Genomic DNA, 26,083 nt, shown 5'->3' with positions numbered 1-26,083 from the left:
TTTATTATGAATCAGTACAGGATTTTGTCAAATCTTTTTTCTTATATCTATTAATTTGATTATGTGATTTTTTTATAGTTTACATTGATTTTACTTTGGGTTTTGCTATTTTATTTTGAGTGTGAATGTTTTTCATGTATGTATATCTGTTCACCACGTGTGTGCCTGGTACTCCCGCAAGCCAGAAGAGGACACTGGGTCCCTGGAACTGGATTTGCAGACAGTTGTGAGCCATCATGGTGGTTCTGGGAATCAAACCTAGGTGTTCTGAAAGAGCAGCCAGTGCTCTTAACCACTGAGCCATCCCTCCAGTTCCTCATTGATTAGTTTTGAATACTGGACCAGGATAGCATACCTGAGATAGGTAATACTTAATTAGAGTGAATCACTGTGTAAATTTTCTGGAAAGGCATAAAAGAGATGCCTATCTGCATATTGGACAATGCCAGCATACCAAAGAGTCCAGCTTGATAAGTAAATGGATTAGTTAGAGGTCACTGACAGAATATTTGAAAGCTTCCAGGGAGCAACTGTAACTCCCCAAAATCTCTTCTCTAGCCCCTGTTTTATAAAGCTCTGAATTTAGGAAGTGCTTCACACAGGACAGGGGCACATCAGACCTAGGGAGGAAATGTGTCTTTGGGAGCACTTGGTCCTGTCCTTACTGGAATTTTAAAGGTTTCAGTGAACACTGTCAGACCACGGGCAAAGTGACTTACTGTCAGTATACAGAACAGCTAAGTAGCAGCCTGCTACAAAATAGTATTACTTTGACAACGGGTATTAGTTACTTGTCCTGTTGCTGCAACAAAATAGTTAATGAAAGCAGAGTAGGAAGGAAGGGTTTGTCTGGGCTCACAGTTTCAGAGTACAGTCCATCTTGTCAGGGAAAGAATGATGGCAGTTCAAGGCAGCACGTCACTTTGCATCCATAGTCAGAAAGCAGAGAGAGCTGTGTATGCACAGCAACTTTCTATGTTCCTTTCCATTTACTTACTTGTGTGTATGTGTGAATGTGGTGGCTTGAATGAGAATGGCCTCCAAAGGCTCATACATTGGACGTTTGGTCCCTGGTTGGTAAACTATGTAGAAAGGATTAGGAAGTATAGTTTTGTCGGAGGAGGTGTCTCACTGGAGGTGGACTTTTCATATACTCTACCCCCTCTCTGCCTGGGAATCAGGCTGTAAGCTCTCAGCTTACTGCTCCAGCAGAATGCCTGCCTGCCACTCTTCACCCAGCCATGATCATGGACTGACCTGAAACTGTAAGGAAGCCCCCAATTAAGTGCTTTCTTCTATGAGCTGCCTGGCTTATGGTGTCCCTTTACGGCAATAGACCAGGAACTAAGATATATGGGGTATGTTCAGAATAGAGGAAGTTTCCCTAAGTCAAAAGTTTAAAAAACAGAACATCTTGGGCTCAGCAGTAGAGTGCATGCTTGACATGTATGACTGCTGAGCATCATTGCTCATCGGGGGAATGAAAATAAAGCCCACAAGGAGATAGAGGGCAGGGACAGGTGTAAAACCTGGGGTCTCACAGCTCAGGAGTTCAAGATCGCGCCCTTCCCAGAAACTCCCCTAGACCAAGACTCGTTGCAAAAGCAAGAGGTTTATTAACCATTGCACAATGGGGTCACCCCTGCCAGTCAGCAAAGAGTGGCACCGGGAGACAAAAGCCTTTAGGTTTTTAAAAGAAAAATTTTGGGAAATTTGAAGTTGCAGTTTTGGCAACTTAGGATTGGATGAGGAAGCTATAAAGTAAGATAATTGGTTAGTCTTAGGTGCTCAAGCTTGGCCAGTCCTGCCAAGTGTGGATGCAGTTGCAATTTAAGGTGGGGGTGGTTAGCTCATCCTTGAAGATTAGGGGCTGCGGACTTTTGGCTGGAGGTCTAAAGCTACTCAGAAGAAGTCTAGGTTCGTTGCTAAGAAACGCTATCTCAAGGACAAGGGTCTGGTCCTTCTTTTGCTGAGTGAAGGTCATTGCTTGCTTGTCCTTTTTTTTATATCTGTCCTCACAGATAGGGTCACATTCCTTCACTCTCTGGAAAGGTACTAAGAGGCTTTAGCTTAACCTGGACCTAAAACTCAAAACTATAGGCTTTAGAAGACATATAGGTTACAAAGTTAACCTAACCCTTTCACAGGCACCTACTCCAGAAGAGCCTAGAAATTGGGTTCAAACCCAGCTGTTGCCATCTTTAAATTTAGGCTGGGGGATAACATAATTGAGAGGGTGCTTACCCAGAAAACCCTAGGTTTGGTTCCCAGCACCACACACAAAAGGAATTTTTTAAAATAGCTTTTTCTTTGAAGTCATAGATTGAAGGGAGGCTCAGTGAGACATACCCATGCCTGTCAACAGTGGCCTGCCACCTTCACCTTCTTCTTCGAGCATTTCAGTCTCTGTGCCACCTTGATGACACAGTCTGCTCTCACTTTAATGCCCAGTGGCATCTCATTCATTGTTTATGAACTGCAGTCCAACTCCTTCCCAGCTCTTACCATGATGGCAGTTCATATTCCTTACCATCCCTGACTGAGAAAGAGGTTCTTCTTCATGCTCAATTTGCTTCCTACTTTTATGGAACAGCCTATTTCATAGAATAAATATAAGCTTATATATAAAATACATTTAAAGGTAAGACTGTTCATATTGATATTTTTTAAGATTTATTTATTTTATGTATATGAATGCTGTTTTCACACACACCAGAAGAGGGAATCAGATTCCATTACAAATGGTCCTGAGCCACCATGTGGTTACTGGGAATTGAACTCAGGACCTCTGAAAGAGCAGTCAATGCTCTTAACCACTGAGCCATCTCTCCAGACCCATACTGATACTTTTTTTTTTTTTTTATCAGTTACATTTTATTAACTCTGTATCCCAGCCGTGTCCCGATCCCTCATTCCCTCCCAGTCCCTCCCTCCCTCATCTCCACCGTGCCCCTTTCCAAGTCCACTGATGGGGGGGACCTCCTCCCCATTCATCTGATCCTGTTTTATCAGGTATCTTCAGGACTGGCTGCCTAGTCCTGTGGCCTAACAGGACTGCTCCTCCCTTCGGGGGTGGGGAGACCAAAGAGCCAGTCATCGAGTTCCTGTTAGAAATAGTCCCTGTTCCCCTCACTTTGGGAAACCAATTGGTTACTGAGCTACCACAGGCTACATCTGAGTGGAGGTTCTAGGTTATATCCATACATGGTCCTTGGTTGAATGTCAGTCTCAGAAAAGACCCTGTGCCCAGATATATTTGGTCCTTGTGGAGCTCCTATCCTTTCCCCATCAGACTAACTCCCCTTCTTTCTTATGATTCCCTGTACTCTGCCAAAGGTTTGGTCATGAATCTTTGCTTTGAAAACACTGCTAGTTAGAGTCTTTATACTGATACTTTTAATAGAAGTATTTTTCCTGCTTTTTAACAACGTACTATATGTTTGCTTTACATTGGGCTCGAGTAACCAGTCCTACCTACCAAAATGGCAATTTAAACAATTGGTAAGAAAAACTTTGAGGATGTAGAACCTTTGAGTTCTCTTGTATTGTTGGAGGGAGTAGCAAATAGTAAAGCATTGTGAAAACTGCTTGGGCAATTTCTATAAGGTTAAATATTTACAATCCAAGCTGGGCAGAGATAGTACACGCCTTTAAGCCCAGCACTCTGGAGACAGAGGCAGGTGGATCTCTTAGGCCAGCCTGGTCTACAGAGTGAGTTCCAAGATAGCCAGGGATACACAGACAAACCTTGTCTTAAAAAACAACAACAACAACGTGTGTGTGTGTGTGTCACTTTTTACTGGAGCTAAAGAGCACAGCCTTCTCTCTGTGTTTCTTGACTACCGTGACAGAGCTGTTGTTCTGTCATGTCCTCCCACCATGATGGATTAAAACCTGTAGAAGCACAGCCTAACTAGCCTTTTCTTGAAGTTGCTTGTATCAGGTATTGTTCTATAGTGACAGAAGTCTAACATGTGAATACAAAAGCCTGCTCAATGAATTACAAGATTAACTTTACTTTTTATGTATTTTATTTGCTTTTTGAGACAGGGTTTATCTGCCTTGGCTGTCTTGGACATGCCCAGGGAAAGATTAATTTTTAAATCCATTTGTGAGTTAAAATCCTAAGAATAAGATTAAATTCAGCTGGGCATGATGGCGCATGCCTTTGATCCTAGCATTCTGGAGGCAGAATCAGGGGGATCTCTGTGAGTTTGAGGCCAGCCTGGTCTACAAATTGAGTCCATGATACCCAGGGCTATCCTGTTTCAAAAAAAAAAAAAAATCAAAAGAAAGATTAAATCCCTATATTGAATGTAATAAAGTGTGAAGGAAAGATGAAAATGTGGGCAGGCTATTTCTACTTACTGTTTTACTGTTTCTTTGGGTTTTAAGTGGAAGAGGGCTTTGGTTTTCAACATCCTGAATTGAAATGCCTTTTCCCTCAGTCATAGATCACATTACCTTTGTCTTCTGACATTCTCTCATGATCGGACTGCTTGGCCTCATTCGTTTAGCATATAAAGGACATTCCTGAGCTGGGGGTGTGCCTCGTGTGCACAAAGCTATCCCAAGCACTGCATGCGCTATGCACGGTGGATAAACCTGTAATCCCAACACTTGGGGGGGGGGGAAGGAGGATCAGAAAGTTCCAAATTATCCTGAGCTATTGGTGAGTCTGAGGCCAGCCTGGGTCAATGAAAGCCCGACTGTGTGAATTCCTCGTCCTCCACCTGTCCCACCCAGATGCCCAGCCACAGTTTCAGCTTGTGATTCTCAAACCAATAGCACACACAGACATTCTTTTCTTTTGTGGTAGTTGTTCTGATTTTAGCAATATCTTTTCAAGCAATCAGATTTACTTGTGACATCATTATCTGTTTTAGTATAATTTCATATGATGATATGTTATTAACTTGTAGCTACATAGGGTATCTACTAGAATAAAAAAAATTTAAAAGGTTGACAATAAAACTGTCCAGATGTGCAGCATCTTTTACACATGGATTATGTCTTCTGATGCAGTTTTGGAGAGCAGAAGCATTTCAGTGTTCATCCCAGGAAAGAAGTTTGGGGATGATATTGATCAGCAAATGACTTTTCCCATTCAGTGCAGCTTTTGGTCTTTTGTTGATATGGATTCACCTTCAAGGAAAAATTTGCAGAAAACCAGTACTCTGATTGGTCAGATGGTAAGCACTCTGACCTTTTTATTGTTAGAATATTGTTAAGAGGCCATCTGTAATTCTAGAACTTGAGACATGGAAGCAGGAGGATTAGAATTCAAGGTTATTCTCAGCTATATGTTTGAGGCCATCCTAGGCTGTCACACACATACACACACACACACACACACACACACACACACACACAGAGACAAAATGCTTTTAAGTTTTTCTCAGAGAACTGTTAGTCTGTTTTCATATTCTCCCCTTCCAACCTCTTGCTTCTTTTTCTCCTTTTTCTTCTTCTTCCTCATTTTTTAGGTAAGGCTTCACCATATAGCCAAGGTTATATTGTAACTCATTAGATGGCCCAGACTGGCCTCCAACTAGTCATCCTGCTGAGTGCTGAGCTGGGGTGCAGACCCGCACTATTATATCCAGAAAAACGTTCTTGCATTTATATACCTTTTCAGGCATTACAACTGAATAATGGTCCAGTTGTTTTTGTTTTGTCTGAGCTACATCATACCTCTAAATTTTCAGTCGTGCAAATCAGATGTCTAGTCAGTAAAAATTTCTATCCAAATAGTTGAGAAGCTGTGTGTGTGTGTGTGTGTGTGCATGCATATGTGTTTGTGATCAAGGTCAACTCAGATGTCTTCATCAATTGCAGTCTACCAGTTTTTTGAGAGAGTCTGTTTCTGGAACTCTCCAATTTTTCTAGACTGTCTAGCCAGTAAACCCAAGGGATCTTTCTGTCTCTGCCCCCCACCCTCACCCCCATCCCACTGCGATTACAGGCACCTTTTGTAGCACCAAGCCTTTCTGACTGGGCTCTAGGGGATAAAATTCAGTACTTCTTCCTCATACAGCTAGCTCCTTACTGACGGAAGTATTCCTGAACCCTGGCAGGCTTTACTAAATATTATACAATAAATACTTGATAAGAACTTTCTTAAAATGTTGCATTCCAGCAAGGGGTGAGAAGTGGGGTCAGGGGAAATACCTTTAATCACAGCACTTGGAAGGCAGAGGCAGGAGGATCTCTATGAGTTCCAGACCAAACTCCAGGACAGCCAGGGCAATGTAGAGAGACACTGTCTTGAAAAAACAAAAATTGCATTCCACAAGTTTCACATTTTTCCAGAAATGAATTTAAGCTGTAGTTAATACTGACATAATCACTAGAGAAGTGAACTATTATAAAGTTGGATTTGTATTTGACTATTTCCAGTTAGTTAGCTCACAGTTTGCCCTGCCTTTGTGTTTGATGTAGGACTGCAGTTTGATTCCAGCTCACCTTGCAGAGGCATTTGGATTGTTGATTAACTGCAATGAGTCATCTCCTTGCCACCCACTTCTCCTTACTGTGCAGCATACTTTAAAGAAAGCGATGGATCCTGAGGGCCTGCTGTATTTAGCCTCCAAACAGTTCACAACTGAAGACTTTGAAAAGGTAAAGGTAGAGATAATGCTTACCCAGAAGGCCTATTTCATTGTTTCTCAATCATTTATTTTTTTTATCTTTACATTTGTTCGTTTGTTTGTGTGGTGTGTAGGTGTGTGCGCACACATTTTGCATGTGTATGGACACAGTGTACACATAAAGGTCAAAGAATAACTTTGTACAATTCAGTTCTCTCCTACCCTGTGACTTGCAGGGATCAACTCAGCTTGTCAGGCTTAGCAACAAGTGCCTTGACTCACCAGCCCCATTTCTTAATTTAAAGACAAGTTTATTTTGGCACTATTTTTTTTCTTCTAGGATTTTATCAAGTTGGTTTTGTTTTGTTTACTTTGAGACAAGGGTTCATGTAGCCCAGGCTGGCTTAGAACTCACTATGGTGGCCAAGAACAGCTTTGATCCTTCTGCTTCTAACTTAAAGGGCTAAGATTACAGGCATTTGCTACCATGCTTAGCTGGTATTCTTTCATACCAGCTTGCTTCCAGATTTTTAACATTTTAAGTACATTGTACAGAAAAAATAACAGGTGTATAAGAAAACTTCAGTATAAAAATGTTAAGTATATTATTTCTATTATTATCTAAATATCCATAGCTTTAAAAAGACCAATATATTAAAAAAGAATATTTCTGTAGACAATTAAGCTAAGCCATGTGAGCACAGTTATTCACATTTTCTGACTATTCGATTTCCTTTTCAAGTAGTCTATTTAATTGAGAGGAAACAAGATACAGGAAACATGTAGGGGCAACTTAAGTGCTGAGCTGAGTGTTGCTATCACTAAATACATATGGCATTCAGAAATAAGAATATGAGTACAGAATGCAAGAGAACTTTAAAGAGATGAGAATTTAGCTGGACATTAAGAAATGGTAAAAATATGCCAGGCAGTGGTGGCACACCCCTTTAATCCGAGCACTCTGGAGGCAGAGGTAAGCCGATCACTCTGGGTTCAAGGTTAGCCTGGCCTACCCAGTGAATGTCTTGAAAAACAAAAACAAACAAACAAAAATAAAAAAAATAAAAAGAGAGAGAGAGAGAAATGTAAAATGTTTTATGGCTTGCTATAATACCTGTTTAAGCAGAAATAACCATAAAAGCAAAGACATAGGTGTAGAAATCAATATATTTGGGAAGCTATGAGAATATGGAGTTTGCCTGGAGCAAAAAGTCTTATGGAATTTCAGAGCTTTAACAGTTTGAAAAAAGCCTTTGATGCTCAGATAGAAGAGAACAATTGTGAATTTTATTAGGTACATGAAATAGTAAACATGGAAAATCTATTTGCCACACAAAGCAAAGAGCATAAAATTCGTTGAGGACTGGGTATGTGGAGAAGCACTGTTTATTCTACCAGAGCTCCTGAGTTCAATTTTCAGCAAACACATGGAGGCTCACAACCATCTATACTGGGATCTGATGCCCTCTTCTGGCCTGCAGGTGTACATGCAGATAGAGCACTCATCTACATTAAATAAATAAATACAAATTATGTCTGATTAAAAAAAATTATCCTCTGCTCAGATCTCCCCAAACAATCAGGACTCACTTTTATTGCAGCTAATACGGTACCTCCTCACTAACTGCAAGTGTCTAGCTAAGGGCAGTGGTGGCATGGGCAGTGGTGGCATGGGCAGTGGTAGCACATGCCTTTAAACCTGGCACTGGGTGAGGAGCTTCTGGGAGAGGTGAGTCTTCATCTCACCGGAAGCACAAAAAATCAACTAGTCGTTCAGTTCCGGTGCAGAGTGCACTTCTGCACTGTGAGAGAGGCTCTTCTAGGGAAACTTTCATATTTGTCACAAGCAGAAGGCAAAGACTTAAAATGCTCAGTGGCTAGGAAATGGCCCAAATATTGACTTAAGTTTGATGTAAAAATTATGGAAATTTTAAAAATCAGATGCCAGTACACTTTGGAATTATAATGAGTCCATAATAAAATTACATCTCTTTTAATTTTTTTATATTTTTAACTTAGCTACTGGCTTTTGCAAAGAATTTGAATATGGAATTCAGCTTGGAGGCAGAAAGAATGATTCATGGCTATTATCTAGCAAGTCGCAGAGTCAGAACAGATTCTGTACATGGATCAAAGTTGTCAGCATCTGCATTAAAATACTTGTAGGTATTTAACTTAAGGCCAAAACTGACTTTTAGATATGAATTTAATTAACTTGTCTTTTTATATTTGTTTCTCTGTTTGATTTATGGTTGGCTGATTATTTACTTTGTTTCAGAAGAATTTAAGATGACTTAATGATTTCCTTTGTTATATTTCTAAGTCATTTGCACTACTAATAATTCTTTTCCCTGAATTATTTTTTGGCTTCTCTGTATGAGATATATCTGAGAAAAATACAATTTTAATGCAAATGATTGCGTTTTAATGTGGTTGTTTGTGTCCCAAGTATGTTATCCTTGGGCCTAAAGAAACTTTCCTATTAAGTAATTTATTTAATATTCGTATGTGCATAGAATGTGTTTGCAGCCAATCCACTTCCATTCCCTCCCCTCCAGCTCCTCCACTCTTCTTCCCCAATAGAGACCCTACATTGTTCCTTGCACGTCTATGTGTTTAGCTTAGTTAGTGTTAAGGACTGAACACAAGACTTCAGTATGCAAGGAAGCGCCCTACCGCTGAGCCCTTTTCCCAGCCCTGTTCCTTGTACTTTACAGTACTTTAATATAAAATGAGTAATGCTTTTTTGTTTGTCTGTTTGTTTTTATTTTTTATTTTTTGAGACAGTTTCTCTATGTAGCCTTGGCTGTCCTGGAGTTGGCTTTGTGACCCTCAAACTCACATATATTGGCTTTTGCCTCCCTAAGTGCTGGGATTACAAGTGTGTGCCACCGCACTGGGTAACTGGTTTACAGAGTGAGTTCCAAGACAACCAAAGCTACACAGAGAAACCCTGACTCCATAGAGTAAAATAAAATAAATAATAAATAATTCTCTTTGAAGCCAGGCGTGGTGACACACCCCTTTAATACCAACAAGGGAGGCAGAGACAGGCCTACAGCAGTGACTTCAAGGTCACCCTGGTCTAAAAAGTGAGTCTAGAACAACCAAGGCTACAGAGAAACCCTGTCTCAAAAACAAAAACAAAGAAAAAACTAAGGAAGTAGAAGCAATAGTATCAAAAGTTCAAGGTTATCCTCAGCTTTATAGTGAGTCATGGCCAGCCTATACCTGATCAAAATAAAGATATAAAGGTAGATAAATAGACAGAATAGATAGACAGACAGATAAACAGATAGACAGACATTGAGTACCATCATATATATGTGGACACTTATTAATATATGAACATGTGTGAGGTGTGCTCAGGCATGAAGAAGCCAGGGGTCAACCCCAGGAGTCATTCTTCAGATACCATCCACCTTGTTTTTGAGACAGGATCTTTCCCTGGCCTGTAGCTCACCAAGCAGACTAAGCTGGCTGGCCAGGGAGCTGCCTGTCTCTCCACTGTTTGGAATTACAGTCAGGTATCACCAGCTGCAGCTTTTTACATTGGTTCTGGGAATTGAATGCAGGTATGTGTATTTATACAGCAAGCAGTTTATCCACTGAATTATTTCCCTAGGCATGTATATGTGTATATAAATGTTTGTGTGTACATGTTGGGTTTTTGTGTGTGTGTACATATCTGTGGGTACATGGCGGGGGCAAGAAGGCCAATAGTTGATGTCAGGTGTCTTCCTCAGTGACTCTCTGCCTTATTTTTTAAAAACAGACTCTGAACTTGGAGCTCACTTGCTGGACCAGACTAGCTGTTGAGCAAGCTCTTGGGATCCTCCTGTCTCTATTGCTTAGCACTGCCATGCAGGCTCCCACAGCTGCACGGCTTTTTATGTGGTGCTGGGGACTGAACTTAGGTCTCCATGCTTGTGGGAGACTTACTTACTGAGGTATCTCTCTAGCCCATTTAAGTATTGTATTCTTAAGTCAGTATATACATATATACGTATATAAGCACACAAATATACTTTATGTTGATAATAGATATATTCAGTTTTCCCAATGGAATTATATGCACAGAGCAGAGAATTACCTAGTTCTATTTAACAGCACGACAGTGTCACTGTGCTGTGATATGTGACATTATGATGTGACTCTATCAAAGTTTATATTCCTCCACTTAGAGGCCATTATTCCATTTGATATTATAAAATACAATCTCAGATTATAAAGTAAGATTAAGAGTAAAATAACCTAACAAACAAAGACATGGAATATCTTGTTATCTCTACAATATAAAATAAAATAAAATGACCAGAAAGCACCCAAGCATGGGTCTAAGATAGATCTGTTTAATTACTGTCCTCAACTATATGATTATTTAAATAAAACTGACGATGCAAAAGGCAAGCCAAAGTAAACCTTATTTATTTGTTTATTTATTTTAGGTCTTTCACGACAGGGTTTCTCTGTGTAACCTTGGCTGTCCTGGACTTGTTTTGTAAGCCAGACTAGCCTCACAACAATCCACCTGCCTCTGCCTCCCCAAGTGTTGGGCTAACAGGTGTGCACCACCATGCCTGGCAAAACTACGCTGCATCAACTTTGAAAGTTCTACTATCTCATGTTGATTTTTATCTGTGGTAGTCGATACTCTCTACTTAAACTTACATAACCTCGTGTTATATATGTAATCATTTTGACCCCCCAATCAGGCAGAGTTAATTTTAATATAACTCCTTGTCATAGGGTATGGACAAACACTGAGAGTGGATATGAGGTTTATGGATGAGCAAGGTAAAAGAACACTTACTACCCAGGAGACTCACTGGTCTTCAGTTTTCTTCTCTTCTATAGAATATTCACTTCTCCTTTTATGAAGGTTCCACACATATTAGTTTTCAGCATTATGAATGAGGACTATGGGGTTGCAATAATCAAATGTTATAAGCCACATTGAGAGACTTCCACAAATTTCAATTATGATCTTCATCTTGCAAGAAAAAGGTTTATAGAATAAATGTAAAGTCTCCAATTGGGTTCCCAAGCTTCCTAGTACAAGTGTGGATGTGTGGGGAGAGGGCACTGCTACTTAATATGAGAAAGGCATGAGATTTCACTCCATTCATGATTACTGTGAACAAACATGTAAACTGACATTTTGAGATTAACTTGTATTTATAGAACATGTATTAAGAGCAAGAAAACGATAATTCTACCTTACCTCCACTCTTGACAGTCAAATGACATACAATACTATATTGTAAAGATTAACCACATCTGGTCATGAGAGAAATAGCTAGAATATTGAGGAAGTGAAGTTTGTTTTGTCAGATGTGGTGGCATATACCTTTAATCTAGGCACTCAGAAGGAAGAGGCAGGTGGCTCTCTTAAGTTCAATGCCAACCTTGTAGCAAGTTCTAAGGAGGCTACATAGAAAGACCTTGTTTCAAAAACCAAACCACACAAAAAACAAACAACAAAGAAATTATGTTTCGTGACGTAGTGTGTGTGTTTGCGGGTACATGCCTGTGTGTTGCTTAGACTGGAACCCAGGGCCTCCTACCTTTGAGCCACACTACTGGCCTTTAAGCCATGACAGCTACTAGGAATATTTACCAAAAGAAACTAAGGGCCAGCTGTGTAACTAAGTAACTGAGTTTTAAAGAGTTGTCACATGTTGATGTCTAGTTCCAGCAGATAGAACAAGACCAGTGGGTGGAAACTAGTGACACTAATTTCTGCCCAGATTTATATAAAATCTGCATATTACAGTTTTATCCTAATTTCACACACTCACACTCAAAGTCAATTTATGCCAAAATCACCCAGTCAGTAAACTCGACAGACTTAACCAGTTTCCTGAATGTCAAGTGTCCAGCAGTCATTTAAGAACTTCACACTGAGTCAGGTGCAGAGGTGCACGCCTGTAATCCCTTGGGAGGCAGAGGCTGGAGGATCTGAGTTCAAGGCCAACCTGGTCTACAAGGTGAGTCCAGGACAGCCAGGACTACACAGAGAAACCCTGTCTCAAAAACCAAACCCACCAACCAACCAACCAAAAACCCCAGAACCTCACACCTGCCTGATGAAAGCTGAAAGCTGCTATTTCAGGTAAAAAGCAGTTTACATGTTTAAGGAAGTAAATTATTCATGGAAGCAGGTGAGGAGTAGTTTATGTTCAAAGGAGAGAAGGTAATGAGTTCAGACTGCTGTGGACAGAATTTGCTTATGTAACAAGAATTTTGAACTTTAAGGTTCCATGGAGACCTCAGATAAGAGATGTTTAGTTAGGTTTGTTTCCCCTTCTGTACATTTTCTGGAGTGAAACTTGGGGCAGGGGATGTGGAATGGTAAGTAGAAGCCTTTTTTTGTTACTTTTTGCTTTTGACAAGTCAGGATACTTGCTTCTTCTGGCCCGATTTAAGTTGGTGGGAAACAAATAGCTTAAAAGGAAAAAACAAGTATGCAGACCTTAAACACATGGCTCATATCATATCCTGATTTGTTCCTCTTTTAAGTATGTTTTTTTGTAATATTGATATGTCTTTATTAACCTGTGTTATTTTTTTTTTTTAGAGTTTCTTTATCTGAAGCTCATGCTAGACTGAATTTAAGGAACAAAGTGCTCAAAGAAGATGTACTCATTGCAGCCTTATTGTTTGAGCTATCTCTCACATTGAAATACGGTAATTCACTGTTAGTAATAATCCCTAAATAATCTTAGTTTATTAAATTATTACATGCATTTTAAACACTTCAAAATTTTCAATCTTTATTGTTATTGGATATGGATATGTCTTACTTGAATTTGAACTTCTACTGTTTTGTTTGAGACACAGTCTCATCATGTAGCCCAGGCTAGCTATGAATTCAAAATCGTACCACCTCAGCCTCTAAGCACTGGGAATTCCAGCTGTGTGACACATCTGTTAATAAACACCTTGATTATGCACCATTTCTAACTTGGGTTTTTTTGTGAGCCTAAGCCTCACCTCAGGGCCCAGGCTCACCTTTGACTTGCCATCCTCAAACCTCCGCCTCCAACAGTTCTGAGTCCTCTAGAAAATCAACAAGCATTCTTTAAAGCAAAGAACATTTATTGATTCATTATGTATACAGTGCTCTGTCTGCATGTACACCTGCACTCTAGGTCACCAGATCTCATTCTAGATGGTAGTGAGCCACCCTGTGGTTGCTGGGAACTGAACTCAGTAACCAGTGCTCTTAACCTCTGGGCCATCTAAGTCCCAGCAAGCATTCTTAACCACTGTGCCATTCCTTCAGATACTGGACTAACCCAAGCATTCTCAGCCTAGGTCCATGGATGCTTCAAGCCCCAGGACCTTGTAAATAATTATCTGCAAATTCTTGTGTGTCCTTTCCAAAGGAGACAGATTGCAAATTTTATGAAGTAGGTTATAGAGATTAATGATTAATAGAAATGATTTAAAGGAAGTAAAAAGAGATTTTTCTTTAATCCCTTTAGTTGAGGAATTTCCACTAAATGTTTGGTTTTTTAACTCTTAAAGCAGTTAAAAAGCTCCCTAAATATTTTTATTAGTTTTTAAATGATAGATTTCCTTATGTTATTTTTCATGTTATTCATAATTATCCTTACAAATCCTCTTCCCTACTCCCCTCCCCACACTCCTATCCTCACACTGCCTCTTCCCCAAAAATTGTAAAGAAAACAAAACAAAACAGTGGAATAAAGAGTAGGAGGCAAGCAAAGAAAAACAAAAGACAAGCAAGATTAAATAAATGTGAGGGAAAGGAGAAGTGAAGAATATAATGGAAGGCAAGTTAAAAGACCAAGGGATCATTTTTAAAAGAGCATGCTTCAAAAATGACTAATAAAACTTAGAATGAAACTAGTTCAGAACCTTTACTTTTGTTGAAATGTATTTGCAAATTTGGTTTTTAAGTCTCATGCTGTATTTGTTCATTTAGGGGCCACTGCATTTTGTGTCGCTCCCAATGCATTATTTCCATTTGAACTATATAACGAAGACTATTTAGAGCGAAGAGATCTCTACCTCACTCAGTGCCAACAGCAGCTGCAGCAGTTCATTGCCACATATGGACCTGGGACGACCATCTTTTCTAGTGATGAATAAGCAATTTAAGGAAAGCTTTTTCACGACTGGAAGAATGCTTCAGATGTGCGTAATCTCAAGGTTACCTATTAGAATGTCATTAGGAGTATGAAATGTGGCTTTTAACTACAAATATATAAATAACCCAAACATCTAAAACAAAACTGTCTTTAAACATTACCAAGCTTCACATCAAAAATTCCTGGCTACCTGTGTATCAAAAATACACAGTTGAGAACATGGCAAGTGTGAAAAAGTTCTGTTCATTGCACCAATCAGCAATACTTTACCACAAATATACCAGTTTAAGCTTGTTCATTTACCAAGCTGATGAGTTTAAATCTCTGCAATTTAAATGTGCCTAAGTATCTAATGTAAAGGCCTTTCTATATTTTACCATGTGCACTATGGGCCTATTGCTTTATAAGACCAAACTCCTGGGAGGTGACCTTCCCGCCTCCAATTAGCTGGTACACCTGACTTTTGGTGTTTTTAGGTCCTGGCTGTGAACAGCAAGTTATAAGAGTAGAAATTAAGGCCTGATGTGTGTAGTCTAGGTCTCTAAGGGAAAGCTAAACAATTCTTACCAGCTGGGGATCAAACCCAGAGCTTTGGGCCAATTAAGGAACTCCTCCCCCAGCCCTTACTAAGGCTTCAAATGCCTAGTCACCAGAATGTTGCTGTGTTTATGCTGTTCACTAAACCCAGTTACTCAACCAGCTAAAAGATTTAGCGGAGTCTCACCTCAAGAGGAAATCCAGTTTTAGAGTTAAGTGATCATAGATAGATCACGTAGACACTTTCCTCCCTACAGTGTATTTTCAGCTATCTACTAGCAACCAGGATTGCTTGTACTGACAAAGAAATCTGGGCTTATGAAGGGTGAGAACTTTTACTATGAGAATGACATGCATTTTAAAGAAATTACCACCAGAGCACTTAGAATTGTTTATTTCTATATAACTTGTTTAACTAATTTTCATCATTTGCTTCTCTGTTCACGGTTTCTTGACCAATTCTTCATTTTACATTCCAAAATGTGCTGCACCTTCCCAAAAGAAAAAAGGCAGTTAGAAGCCCACAGAATCATTTTCTTCCATCTCAGAAACTAAGCCCAGGGATTCATCCTCATGGTCTTCAAAGGAATGCCAAGTAAACAGAAGGGGTTGGCTCCAATCTGAGTGTTATCAAAGACTGCTCAATCAGGATAGATGACTGCCTGAGCAAACTTACCCAAAACAACGTGTTTTCAAACCGAAGATACTCAAGTTGGATATTCATCTCCCGCCACCTACATGCTGGACAGAACAAACAATACACCATTTCAACAATTTCATCACATTTCAGTAATATGAACTAATTTATACATTGCTGGCATCTCAGTCAAGATTATTTCTTCAAAGAAACCCTCAGCTGGGTAAACGGCAAAAACTTAAGTCATCATGTGCCAGCCATTACACCATTGCAAGAACAGGTCCTGTGTTAATCAAACCATGGCACACACAATTCATACCTTGTTACTGGCAACTGTGGTCCTGGTAACTTGTTCAGTCACTTTCCATGACAAGTTTTCAGAAAAGTTATTCAAGTACCTTCAAGAGAGACAGTTGTTGCACCTAAAAAATTAAACATTTGACTGTGAACTCTCATTTGTACTTCTGTTTTAGCACCTTGTATGAGTCTGCTGGCTGATTTTATGTCATCTTGACCCATGCTAGTCACTGGAGAGGAGAAAGCCTCAACTGTGAAAATGTCTCCATAAGACTGGGCTGTGGGCAACCCTTCAGGGTCCTTTCTTAATTAGCAATTGGTGAGGAGAGGGCCCAGACCATTGTGGGTGGTGCCACCACTGGGCTGAAAAATACCCCACGTGGGTCCTATTAAGAACCACCAGTAAGCAGCACTACCCCAAGGCTTCTGCTAACTCCAGGTTCCTGCAGTGCTTGAGTTCTTGTCCCATCAATCACACCCTTCACTGTGGTAGGACTGACTCAGACACAAGGATTCAGAGTACCAAACGGTTGCTCATCAGTTTCGGGGTGTACAGTGAAGTTAGATGCATTAAACTGTTAGCATTTAGGCAGCCTGCTTTTCGTTGCCCAATAACATGTGATGACATCATGCAGAAGCATCTTCCTCTTTTGAGCTCTCCTATTCCCTCCCCTTTCTCTGTGGGGCGGCCCCCCTCCACCTTCATGTCTCTCCATCTCCACCCAATAAACCCCTTTCGTGTATCTGTTGTGCGAATCATTTTTAACATTAACTGCAATTTTGCAGATCACCACCTGCACATTACAACAGCAAAGAGCATGGGCAGGGTCACAAATCATGTCCTACAAAACTCCAAGAGAATAAATTATTGAACCAGTTACCGGAGAGGACTTATGAAGGCCTATAAAATTCAACTTTTTAGGCTGAAACCTTGACCGCTTTCAAGTCTTGAAATGCCTGAGTTAACAGGAATCCACAGTACGTAACCTGGTTTATAAGTGCTAACAGAAAAATTCAGTATTTACGGTTCTGAAGTGGTGCGTTCTCTTGTATTCATTATGCTTCAGAACGTGACACTGCAGACCTTTTTATAGCCAGCATTACCACCCTGTGTGGCTTTCAATATGGTGCGCAAATTCTGCCTCCTAAAACCACCTAAAATTGACGGTCTCAATATCTAAGAGGCAATACTCCGCCTGTATAAAATTTCCCAGGGAAAAATTGGTCACGGTGGGGACACAAAAGGGACCCCCGCCCGGTGCAGGCCTGGTTAAAGCTGCGCCAGAGGCCGCTTCTCCCCGCACTTGGAAGCGTCCTGAGCGCAGGCCTTTTAACCAAGCGCTCGCATTTGCAGACTATTGAAAAGCCCGAGCGAGCGGGAACGGGCCGCGCCCAGCAGGCCACGGGGGCCACCGTACCCGGCCGGGGCCCGGCGCCGCCAGCAGGGAGCCTCGCCCCGCACCCTCGGGGGGACAGACCGCGGGATGCGCACCTGGATGAGGCCGAGGGCAGGCCGGGTTCCGCCGCCGCCAGCAGGGAGCCTCGCCCCGCACCCTCGGGGGGACAGACCACGGGATGCGCACCTGGATGAGGCCGAGGGCAGGCCGGGTTCCGCCGCCCGGGGCCTCCGCTGCCCGCCATGCCATCCACGCTGCTCACGCTCCCGGGCGCTGCAGGGAAAGGAAGCGGCAGGCCTTGCCGCAACCCTAAGGCGCCTCTTAGGCTCCGCCCCTTCCGGCCACCCCTCCTCCCAGTGGCATTCCCGCCTTAGCGCTTTCAAATTCGTTTTGTAAGTGATGACTAAGGCTTTAAAATAAGACAGTCTTCCGGTCCTGGCACTATGCTTGCTTGGTCTTCTCCACCCTCGCCCACTTCAGTGTTTAAAAGCTGGCGCTGTTAGCAGCTCCACGTACTTTTTTTTGTTGTTGTTTAATATTTGTTTTACGTGTAGGTGCATCACCTGAGAGGGGAGCCTGGCGTCGACGGAGTTCAGAAGAGGGCCTGGGACCCACTGGAGCTGGAGTTACAGCCACGTGAGAGCCAACCGGCTCTGCGGGTGCTGGGATCTGGAAGAGCAGCCAGTGCTGAGCTGTCGCCTGCCTACGGCAACTCCGTTAGTGTTCCAGAATCCGCGCGCGGCACACAACTGGTTGTTAGAAAAAAAGGGAGAAGCTGTTAACTAGTTTGGTTTTGAGTAGTAATAGAATTTTTCTTAAGTAGTCCCTACTGTCTTAGGGTTACTGTTGCTCAACCTGGAAAGGGTTTATTTGCATGACCCTTCCACATCACTGCTCGTCATTGCAGGAAGGCAAGATGAGCTCAAGCAGGGCAGAGACCATGGAGGGGTGCTGCTTACTGACGTATCTCACGCCTTCTCAGCTTGCTTTCTTACAGAACCCAGGACACCTGACAAGGGGTATGTCCATCTACAATGAGCTGGGCCCTCCCCCGTCAATCACTAATTAAGAAAATGCCCTACAGGACTGCCTAGAGCCTGATCTTATGGAAGCAGTTTCTCAGTTGAGGTGCTGTCCTGTCAGATGACATCAAACTAGCCACCAGTCACCTTGTTAATATGTTCATCTTCTAGTTTTGGGGGGGGCATTATGAGTGTGCTCGCGCACGGAGGCCGGAGAACAGGTATATGGACTTGATTCTGTCCTACTTTTATATGTATTCTTGGGCTGGAACTCAAGTTGGCAAGCGTGCCCAGCAAACACCTTTATCTGCTAAGCCATGTCAATGGCCTAGACTTTCATATTTTATTTATCTCACTCACCATTCTTGAGTCCCGGCTACAAAACATTGGGCTTGGTTCCAGGAAAAAAAAAAAGAAAAAGTTTATGATCTTGTCTGAAAGATACACAAGCAAAAGTAAAATCAAATTGGTAAACTGATAAAAATCGGGCCACCTCTTCTTTAAAAGGAGCTGGAGAGATGGCTTGGTGGGTTATAGGGCTTGATGTGTGCTGGGTAGTTTTTGTTAGTTTGATAACAAACTAGAGTCACCTGGGACCCTCAGCTGAGGAACTGCCTCTACCAGGTTGGCTGCAGGCATGTCCGTGGAGCATTTTCTTGATTAACGATTGATGTGGAGGGCTCAGCCTGCTTTGATGGTGCCACCTATGAGCAGGTGGTCCTGGATTGTATAAAAAAGCAAGCTAGGAAAGCTGTGGAGAGCAAGCCAGTAAATATGCTTTTATGCTTTTTGCTTCAGTTCCTGCCTTGACTTCCTTCAATGATGAACTATGATGTAGGGTTGTAAGCCAAAATAAGCCCTTTTCTCTCTAAGTTGGTTTTGGTCATTGTTTTACACACAGTAATAGAGAAGAAAACTTGGCCACCATACAATCCCAGTATTACTGGGGATGTGCACACAGGAGGGTCCCTGGGGCTCAGTGGCTGGCCCGTGACAAAGCCTAGGTTGTAAAAACAGGATTCCTGTGAGAGAGATTACAAGACTTTACAGTTACTGCCAGCCACACCTAGAGAAGTTTACTGAGACAGCCTGTCTTGTTCTGCCCAGTCCACGAACCCCAAAAGACCAGGAATAAACAGACTCCGCTGTAAATACATGAGGTTCTTTTTATTTTAAATTACAAGTTTCAGCTTGGGGCCCCACCGCCTCCACCGAAGTGGTGAGAGCCGAGAGCCCCGTGCTCCGGTTAGTTGGGTGATTTAAAGATTCTGGTCCCTCCCAGCATGCCCAAGGCAGGGGTGATTCCTGCCTGGCAAGGTTCTATTGGTCAAAATGCTACATTTTTAATTGACTGGCTATAGAAAGGTCCCCAGACCATTAATGATCTGGTGTCCCTCCCTAGGGGGATGGGCCAGTTTCCTAGCAACTGTATCTCTAGTGGGTGGGGAAAGAATGCAGTAAGCAGGCTCTTCCCCTCAGGGCATTCCTGGACTTCTCCACCCAGCTAGTTCAGGCCTTAAATATTAATAATAGCTGATTTTTAATCTTTTGGTCTCTCAGTCTCCCAAGATAATCTGCCATGTTTGAACAAATAATTCCAGGAAGAAAAGACCATCACAGACTGCATCTATTCTCCACTGTAGTGTCTTGTCTGACCTTCAATATTTGAAATAGCTTTTTAAAAAAGCTTATGTATACAACGTTCTGTCTGCACATACACCTGTGCACCAGAAGAGGGTGCTAGATCTCACTATAGATGGGCCACCAAGTGGTTGTTGGGAATTGAACTCAGGACCTCTGGAAGAACAGCCAGTGCTCTTAACCTTTGAGCCATCTCTGTAGCCAGAAACATACAGCTTTATCTGTTGAAGCCAGACTCTGGTCTCTTTCTGCCTTTTGTCTGTCTTACTCTGTGCTCTGAAATCTAAGAGCCAGTCTAGCCTAATCTGTGAGTGTAGGTTCAATCCTACTCTGTCTTGAAATAATTAAGGAGTGGTTGAGGACTATACCAAAGGTCTCCTTCTGGCCTCTACACACATATGTATACACAGACACACACATTAAAAAAGGTGGAGAAGAGATTGAGGAAGACACCTGAGATTGACCACTGGCCTCTGCATGTGTACACGTAGGAACACACACACACACAGGACTGTGTTAGAGCATAGACCCCCACCCACCCCAAATCAGTTCCCACTCCTTGAAGCCTCTTTTCAGACAGAGAGCTGTTAGACAACACCTATAGTGGCCTTGCAACACTCTCAAATCCTCCCATCCCTTCAGCACCGCCCACCCAGCCCACCACTTGCTCAAGACCAGTGTAACCGTGAATTACAACCCCCCCTCCCCAGTTTTTCACATCAGGGGTTTTCTGTGTAGCCCTGGCTATGCTGGAACTCCCTCTTTACTCTCTTATCTAGTGCCTTCTGCCTCTGTGGCTCCTATACTTCCTAGGTCACCTGGTGTGGAGGTCCCAGTCCTCTAGACATTAGGAAAAAAAAAAATGACAAAGGTAATTTGTGGTAGTCCTGTGTAGTCCTGGCTGTTCTGGACTCTTCATAGACCAAGCTGGCCTTGAACTCCCAGAGATCTGCCTGCCTCTGCCTCCTCAGTGCTGGGATCACAGGCCTGCACCACTGTGTCAGGCTGCCTTTGTCATTCTTGAATGCTCTCTTGTCAGAACCCCATTGTTTTCTCTAACAGTATTGTGGACATAATCCTAATAAATTTCTTCTAAAGGATAATTGTCTCAATGCCCTCTAATAGACCTAAAAAATCCTCTAGAAGCCTATCGAACAGTGAAAAAAAATGGTGCAGAACCTAACAGAGATATTTAGAATCTTCTTTTTGGGGGGGGGGCACCCAAATGCAAGTTCGTTCTTCTATTCAGTAGTAGCCTAATTCAGACTTCTTTTCCTTGGATATACTCCCAGCAACTTAATATGCAGCATGTATCTCAATGTGGGTAGCTCAGGTAGGGTATAGAAGGAGGTGAGGTTTGAAGCTGAGCTTTAAGATCAGAGTTTTAAGGGGTTTTTTTGGTTGTTTTTTTGTTTTGTTTTGTTTTTTTTTTTTTTTCTGAGACAGTGTCTCTCTCTGTAGCCCTGGCTGTCCTAGAACTTGTTCTGTAGACCAGATTGGCCTCAAAAACTCAGAGATCCACCTGCCTTTGCCTCCCGAGTGCTGACTGGTAGTGGCACTTTTGTTTGTTTGTTTGCTTGCTTGCTTTTAAATATTTTTGTGTTCATTGGTGTTTTGCCTGCATGTTTCTCTGTGTGAGAAGCCCTGGAACTGAGTTACAAACAATTCTGAGCTGCCATGTGGGTGCTGGGAATTGAACCCAGATCCTCTGGCAGAGCAGTCGGTGCTCTTAACTATTGAGCCATCTCTCCAGATCCCAAGGATTCTTTTTTTAAAATAGATTTTAAATTAAAATATAATTACAACCCTTCTTTCATTCCCTTTTCCCCCTGCAGCCCCTTGATAATTCTTTATATCGTTTAATATAATGTGTTAACATATATGATTTGCAGATATAGTCTTATATTCTGCATCTTCTCATTCTCTTAACAATGTCTCTTTGGATTAAGAAGAGATTTATTATTTATGTGCATATGTGTATGTGTGTGCCGCACGAGTGCAGGTGCTTACAAGGGCCCGAGATGGCATCTGTTGCCCTGAGCTAGAGTTACTATCTTGTCGTAGATGTTATATATCTGGTGACTTCAGTCCCTTCAACAGTCAAAGACTCATCTTAAATAAACTCCCTGAACGTCACAGGTACCCTGCCTTTGCTTTCCTCCTGGGATGCTAGTAAGGTCCTCCCAAGCCTATAGTCTCCTCCTTGTCCTTGATTCTCTTCTTCCTTTACAAAATTTGTAACAAGAAATACACTTGCATTTGCTTTGCCAACGGATGGTTTTTAATGGTCTTTCCAGGGAGTTAATTGTCAAAATAATCAAATAAGTCAGAGTCAGAGAATGTAGCAGTAGTGGAATGTACCCTTAGCATATGCAAGAGGCTTTCCAAAAGAAAATGTTTACCCCAAAATAATGTGTGTGTGTTCAAACAACCTACAGGCCCAGTCTGGTTAAATTATCAAACATTCATTCAATGGAATAGAAATCCTGCTCCCTCTAGATAAACTATTTCTCTCTCTCTTTCACTACTTTAGTTCACATCTTTCTCCTCAGACATCCTCTTTCCCTTTTACTAGGCTGGAGTTTATTACAGAATAGAAAGTAATTGAAATGTAAAAACATTTAATATAAGGAATTAGCTATCACAAATTGTTTTGACCGGAGTGCCAAGGAATGCCACAAAAATCACACCACACAACAGGCCTCACATGAGAGACTTACAGAGTAGGGGGTTATGCAAAGGGCTGCTTCTGAGCTAGGATGGAAAAGAGAGAGGGAAGGCTGTAAGGCACCAGCGTTGTATGAGTATGGGAACATACTCAGGGAAAATGTGCTTCCTTGAAACAATGAGAAAAGTAACTGATGAAATTACTAATGTCAACAACTTTGAGTCATATCTCACCTATGTATAAGACTAATTTTTTCAAGGCTGCCAAAAACATTTAGCAGGAGAAGAATTGGATTCTTAACTTACATCATGGGCAAAAACTGACTCAAAGCACATCAAAAATCTTTTTAAAAATGTGTTACTTTTATACTCTCAATGTAAACTCCAGAAAGGAAGCTGTGTCTGCAGATACTAACTGAGTAGAATTTCAGTGCTCTGGAGAGATTGGAATTTTGCAGGTCCAGAGGCTAATCACCTTATCTTGAGCTAGCTCTAGCCCTCTGGAACAGCTGCCCCTTGCACAGCTTTGTCTAAACTAATGTCTTGTAAGTTATAGATCAAACAAATAAATAAACTTTTGAAATGTATTATCTTAGCAGACCACCGGCTTACAATGATCCAGAAGCAAGAATGTCATCAGATAGCCTCTGAGGTCTACAGAAAAACTCTCCCCATCTTGCTGTACCAGAGAATAAATCCCCTATCACAATTTTTGAGCCAAATTTGAAGCAAGCTTTATTAAATACTGGCCAGGAGGAGGGATACTGGTCAGGTCCAAGTCGCAGATTCCCAGAGAATGGTACAGACCTATGGTCAGGAGTTTATAAAGGCAAAACCCACAAGGCTGCGCTTGTCCAACTGGGGATAAGCCTACGTCCTGACATACCTCGTGCCTACAGGAGCAACCAAGCTTGGGTACAGAAACGTGGCTGTTACCTTAGCTGAACTGCCCCCAGCATTCTGGGAGGCTATCGTGTGGGACTTAGAAGTTAGAGAGGGTTTTTTTTTTTCTCTGTGAAGCACAGTGATTTAAACCTTTAAACTTTAGCCATCCCACCTGGCATCATGCGAAGGAGCCAGCAGTCTCCGGCAGTGAGCAGATCTGTGGGGGTTGCTGGCCCCTAAACTGATGAATTGAGTCAGTAACTTCCATCTGAAAATACATGGGGGGGGGCTCACCTCCTGATACAAATATAATAAAACTAAAAACAGCTATCCACTGATAACAGGAACAGAGTTACTTTTAAAAGCTTAGTGTTCTGCTGGGTAGAGTGGTGCATGCTTTTAATTCCAGAACTCTGGCGGCAGAGGCAGGAAAATCTCCGTGAGTTCAAGAACAGCCTGGTCTCCACATTGAGTTACTGGACTAAACTCGGTGACCCTGTGTCGAAAATAGGTTACTGTTTCTAGAACACACGTGGCTATTACTTTTGCCAGGTGGCCAGAGTTTGTAATGGGCACTTCCACATGTAACTCCCATTAGTAAATTAATCCCTTCGGCCATCAGTCCTTGCTTGTAGCAGTGAGTGACTTGAGGACCCCCTCGGTGTTCTAAGAGCGCACTGGTGGGAACCGGTAGGAACTAGGGCTAATAACCACATCCCTGTGCGCTGGAGCTCAGTGGTAAGCATGTCAAAACAGAGTTAACGCCAGCGAAATATAAATGACCCCCGTCAGAAACACATGACTTTCCTGTACGAAATCCTTCCACCCTCCGGCAAGGTTATTTTTAAACATAATATTGACATTGAGGTAATCGTAGCATTTATATATTTTGTCCAATTTAAAATTCCAAATCCACGGAAAAATACATTAAATTGTCAGAAAGTAGGGCACTGATCTGGATGAAATTTGATGCCTAAATACTTAAAGCACATGAACTTTACTGAGATAATTTCGTTGAAAATTACCTAAATTACTTATGATTTCTGTCTGGATCTAAAACAGCCATGTGGCTTAATTGTCACTGTGAAACACTAGGATTTTCCTTCTCCATTTAACTTAACTTTCATGTTAATAAGCTTTGAAAACAACTACTTAAATCCCACCATGAGAAATTCTCAGCATAAGGGGATGTTTTAAAATTGTTCCAACTGGCCAATGGGTCTTGAGGGAAAGTCTGTAGGGGACTTCGGGGCCTTTTTTTTTTTTTTTTTTTTTAAATGACTAGATATAGATACAAAAGGAAGGAAGTAGCTCCTCCTCCCCTGACTGTCTCCTCTGGGCAAGTATGCCTGGAGTGGCTCCCGGAGTCTTCTGCAAAGAGGGAAATCTATCTCAGCAAAGCAGCCTAGAGACCCTGCTACTTTGCTACACGAACTAGGTTTTACCAACCACAAAGCCACCAGTGTCCGCTTCCTGTTATGTGAAATAATACAGCTTTTCTCACTGCTTAAAGAAAAAATTATCCAAGAATGATTACATAGTCGAGAATGTAAGGAACTGAAAAATTTAAACTAAGGTTAAATTAAGGTTATTTATACCTCAATCATAGTCTAATATAAATTATGTCCTGCAATTAACATCCCATTAAACCTCCAGTGAGTTACAATAAGGAATTAAGGACTCTTTTCTCAAAATTTGCCAGCTTCCTTTTTAAAGGACAATAAGCATGCTGTTCTGAGAAGTCTCTAAGGGAAAAATAGAGTGATTGACAAGGAATATGTTAACTGAGAGGAACAGTTAACTGGAGGGCATAAGCCTGCAATTACAGCCGCCTAGAAAGTGAATTTAAATATCCTCCTTGTGTATATTTACACACTCGTTCCCATGTATTATGCATGTGTGTCGGAGACCCCTGTGCCTGCCTCCCGGAGTGTCACACTTGGTGAGCACCGTCTCCCAGGAACCTGGTGAGGAGAGGGATATGCAGACAGACACACCCTGCCCGTCTGCTCGCTACCCACACACGGCACAAACGCACACAGCCAGGACCCTTTACAAGAAAAGTAAACGATGGGCTGGTGAGATTGCTCAGGCGGGGAAGGCCTTAAAAAGGTGCTTGCCCCGCTAGCCTGGCATCTGAGTCCCATCCCCCGAATCCACAGAAAGGTGGAGAGAAAGAGCCATCAACTCCTTCAGATTGTCCTCTAACCTTCACACTTCCTCTCAAAGCAGGGTCTGCTTAGGGAATAGCATGTGTGAGAAGGAAGGTAAAATCCTATACTGAAGCTAT

At 41.8% G+C, this 26,083-nt stretch overlaps 1 protein-coding gene, 1 long non-coding RNA gene and 1 other non-coding gene across 6 annotated transcripts in view; 1 reads left to right on the top strand and 2 right to left on the bottom strand.

Moving 5' to 3' along the window:
• The window catches only part of Mcmdc2 (minichromosome maintenance domain containing 2), a 31,682-nt gene extending 15,349 nt beyond the window's left edge, over nt 1-16,333 (top strand). For 2 of the 3 annotated variants that reach the window (XR_009592466.1, XR_009592465.1), the window contains 5 exons: nt 5,026-5,192; nt 6,442-6,621; nt 13,171-13,280; nt 14,545-14,756; nt 15,750-16,333. Coding sequence is in view for 1 of the 3 variants with exons in the window: in XM_021644443.2 (XP_021500118.1) it covers nt 5,026-5,192; nt 6,442-6,621; nt 8,610-8,752; nt 13,171-13,280; nt 14,545-14,711 (767 nt within the window). In the remaining 2 variants the exon portion in view is untranslated. Of the gene's footprint in view, nt 1-5,025; nt 5,193-6,441; nt 6,622-8,609; nt 8,753-13,170; nt 13,281-14,544 lie in introns of all 3 variants that reach the window. The other variant, XM_021644443.2, reaches the window with a different exon arrangement.
• On the bottom strand, nt 15,626-17,915 carry LOC132654753 (uncharacterized). 2 transcript variants are annotated; one of them, XR_009592468.1, is made up of 4 exons: nt 17,765-17,915; nt 16,204-16,306; nt 15,924-15,988; nt 15,626-15,738 (listed from the first exon to the last, which is right to left on the bottom strand). It is a non-coding gene; the product is annotated as an uncharacterized LOC132654753 (long non-coding RNA). The 2 variants fall into 2 exon arrangements; XR_009592467.1 differs by having other exon boundaries at nt 17,674-17,852.
• Nucleotides 16,061-16,142, bottom strand: LOC132654951 (small nucleolar RNA SNORD87). The gene has a single exon (XR_009592552.1). It is a non-coding gene; the product is annotated as a small nucleolar RNA SNORD87 (small nucleolar RNA).
• Nucleotides 17,916-26,083: the final 8,168 nt, after the last annotated feature.

Source organism: Meriones unguiculatus, chromosome 6, assembly GCF_030254825.1.
Source record: "Meriones unguiculatus strain TT.TT164.6M chromosome 6, Bangor_MerUng_6.1, whole genome shotgun sequence".
NCBI lineage: Eukaryota > Metazoa > Chordata > Mammalia > Rodentia > Muridae > Meriones > Meriones unguiculatus.
Note: the sequence above shows the minus strand (reverse complement) of the source record. Positions and strands in the feature narration are given on the sequence as shown.